A 3,517-nucleotide genomic window follows, 5' to 3' on the forward strand; every position below is an offset into this window, starting at 1 on the left:
AATTATAACCATGATACATGTATCCCATACATGTATCTTTATGTGCATATTCCAAAATTCCAGTCTTCTGAAACCTGTAAAAATGATTTTGCTCCTGAAAAATGGAGCTCATGGAGCTCTAAAATGTGGGAATGAAGGCCCCTATTGGGGGTGGGGGTGTTAATGTCAACCAGAGAATTTGAATTGTTGGGAATGTTTTTAACTTCGGTCTTATAGTATTCCTGTATATATGTGAGAGTATCGTTTCACTTTAATAGTTTCAGTATGAAATTGAAAATATTAAAGTGAAAGTATCTGACATTACAGTAGTGACATGTTATTGTTTCACTTTTGACACGTAATAGTGAAATAGTGGATTAGTTTCAGTATTAAAGTGAAAGTATCTGACATTACAGTAGAGTGATGTTATTGTTTCATTTTTGACACGTAATACTGAAATACTGGAGATATGATATTGGTGTGGGCTCGAACTTGGTGTGGGCTCGAACTATGCAAGAAGTTAAAACATTTTTTAGCCCAAGGCACTACATGGACCCTAATTTAGGGTTAGGTAAATTTGGAATTAAATTGGTTGTGTAGTTTTCGAGTTTTAGGGATTCACATAGATACACATTCTCATCTTTATATATATAGATATATACACACACACACCGAAACACACACATATATATATGTATATCAATATAAATACATGAAAGTCAATGAAGTTTGGTAAAAGGGATCATGTACATACTTTCTTGCTGTTGTGATTATAACACCTCGTTGTAAACAATATTCCTTGTTTTTCCTTGTGGAGCATGTGCAAATATGTTTGTTTTGCTTCCCACTCTTGAGCAGCCAACATACAGTTGTCCATGTGAGAAGCAGGGCTCTTCCAAGAGAAGACCAGCTACAGAGAGGGTTTGACCCTGAGATTTGTTAATGGACATGGCGAAAGTGACACGAAGGGGGAATTGCAGTCTTCTGAATGTAAAAGGAACGTCTGCTCCTGATGGAGTAAGAGGAATTCTTAGAATAAAGACGTCATCACCTTTTCCACATCCAGAAAGAATGGTAGCCTCGATAACGTGTGACATCATCTTCTTTATCACGAGTCGTGTTCCATTGCAAAGTCTTGGTGGTTCCAGATTGCGGAGTAGCATAAGAAGCGTTCCAAGTTTAAGTGATAATATGTGGGGAGGTAGTCCAGGAGGCTCCAACGAATTGAGAAATTCAGGAGGATAGTTCACCACTTCATTTGTATCTGGAACTGTATCAACAGACTTGTAAGTTTGAAGATTGCCGAGAAGAGAATGCATCAGCTGTTGATTAATTTTTGTAACAGCTACGTTTTTTGGAGCTAATATTGCTCTTTCACACAGCCAATTGTGATTTAGGTAGTTTTCTTTGAAGTTGGGAAAGACTTTGTGTTTAAGGTCATCTACAGAATTAGCAACAGAGCAAAATGGCCATACTTCCATTTCTCCTGCAGCGTCGAGAGGCACCTTGCCATCACCAATTGTCAAAATGTCCTGAGCAAACTTTGTGGACATTTGGTCGCCGTGTAGCTGAGCTCTCATGTTAGTGTTAAGACTGAGGATGGTAACATGATGCCACAGGGTAGAGGACTTTAGGCATGCTTGGACCTCATCTGCTCTACTGCCTTTCGGAATGACAGGAAGAGTTTGCCTGAAATCACCTGAAGCGTAATACCTCCCATTGGAGCGTGACAGTCTCGAATGTCTTTCAGGGCTCTATCTAATGCTTCCCAAACTCTCTTGTGAGCCATGGTGTTTTCATCCCAGACAATTAGATGACATCTTTGAAGTACCTAAACCGTGTGTATAATACACACCCCTTCTCTAACTTCAGTCAAGGAGGTCTATATAACGTCCTTGGTTTGTAAACATATATACGGTAACGTCCTTTATTATTATTGTATATATAACTTTGTTTGCAGAAAATATAGAAATAACAGTAATAACATCAGTGAAAAATAAATATTAAGTAAATTGCCTTTCACATATTTATCACTTAGAAAATTTTGCTTAGATAATATTTTTCATTTCTAACCTTGTATATAGTACGCACTAGAAATTTTGACCTTTAAATTTTGGGAAAAAGTGCGGATTATACTCGAGGATTTCCGGTATATATATGAATATATGTATACATGCAAACATACAATTATACATACGTATACATTCATACTTGGCTACTAAATTCCAATGAAGGAATCTTATTTCTAGTGTAGAAGCTGGTTATTTCTCCGTTGGTACAAAAAAAAAATCAAGAAAACCAAGAAAATATACATACATACATACACAAACACATATATACGCATACATACATACTCATAGATGCATACATGCATCTATACATACACGTGTACATACATTCATACATACATACATCATACATAGACAGATACATATATGCGTTCATACACACACACGTATACATACATTCCTACATACATACATACACAGAGAGCGAGAAATAGATTTTAAAAGAATTAATGTATACAAGAGTTCTCTCCCTCTCTCTCTCTCTCTCTCTCTCTCTCTCTCTCTCTCTCTCTCTCTCTCTCTCTCTCTCTCTCTCTCTCTCTCTCTCTCTCTCTCTCTCACTCCCCCCACACACACACTGTTATGAGTAAACCAAGAATATGAATAATAATTAACTACAGCGTAAAAGTTTAAGAGAATCACTTCCTTTATGGCGCCCGTTCATATGTGTGTGTGTGTGCATGCGTGTGTGCGTGTGCGTAAATGCATACACGCATACATACATACATACATACATACATACATACATACATACATACATACATGCATACATACATACATACATGCGCTGCAGCCAGTTTCTATTCTGGGTGTGATGATCTAAGCAGAAATAACCATAAAGCACCGAACTAAACTCTTTATTATTTTTAATATCTTCTCTTTTCGCATTCTTCGTTCTTTCGGATTCAGCCGGCGCCAAAAGAGTCTTTCATCTTTCTTGTGGCAATAAAATTAGTACCAGTTATTAACTGGGGTCAATTTCATGAACTAGACCCCTCTCCCTTCTGATTAATTTAATTAGTGGAGGAACGCTCTGAAAGGCATCAATAATTAATCATACTTTGTGTTGTAGGTATTCTGTCTTGCTCAGTGCCACGGGGGTTCAGATGTGCCACTGATGATCAGGTAGACTAAGATGCACAGATATTCTTTCTGTGCCGCAGATATTTGGCAGTGCCGCTGATGTTCGTTCTGCACCGTAAATGTTTAGTTTGTGCCGCAAATGTTCAAAGTGTGCCGTAGATCTTCAGCGTGCCATAGATTTTTGGAAGTGTGCTGAGCCTTGTATTGTGCCGCACGTTTGTCAGCGTCACACATGTTCAACTTGTGCCATACGTGTTTGGCAATGTTATTGAGATTTGTGCTATAGCCGCAGATGCTTGGCAGTTCCACTGCGGTTCGGTGTGAGCAACAAATGTTCAATTTGTGCCCCAGCTGGTTAGTTACTGAGATTCTTTCTGAACGAAATG

The 3,517-nt window shown here is 38.1% G+C and overlaps 1 protein-coding gene across 1 annotated transcript in view; it reads right to left on the bottom strand.

Moving 5' to 3' along the window:
- Positions 1 to 1,559, bottom strand: part of LOC106873533 (uncharacterized) — a 9,375-nt gene extending 7,816 nt beyond the window's left edge. The window contains exon 1 of the mRNA XM_014920924.1: positions 1,031 to 1,559. Coding sequence (XP_014776410.1) covers positions 1,031 to 1,559 — 529 coding nt within the window. The remainder of the gene's footprint in view (positions 1 to 1,030) is intronic.
- Between the last annotated feature and the right edge of the window lie 1,958 nt (positions 1,560 to 3,517).

Source organism: Octopus bimaculoides, chromosome 2 (genome assembly GCF_001194135.2).
Source record: "Octopus bimaculoides isolate UCB-OBI-ISO-001 chromosome 2, ASM119413v2, whole genome shotgun sequence".
Taxonomy (NCBI): Eukaryota; Metazoa; Mollusca; class Cephalopoda; order Octopoda; family Octopodidae; genus Octopus; species Octopus bimaculoides.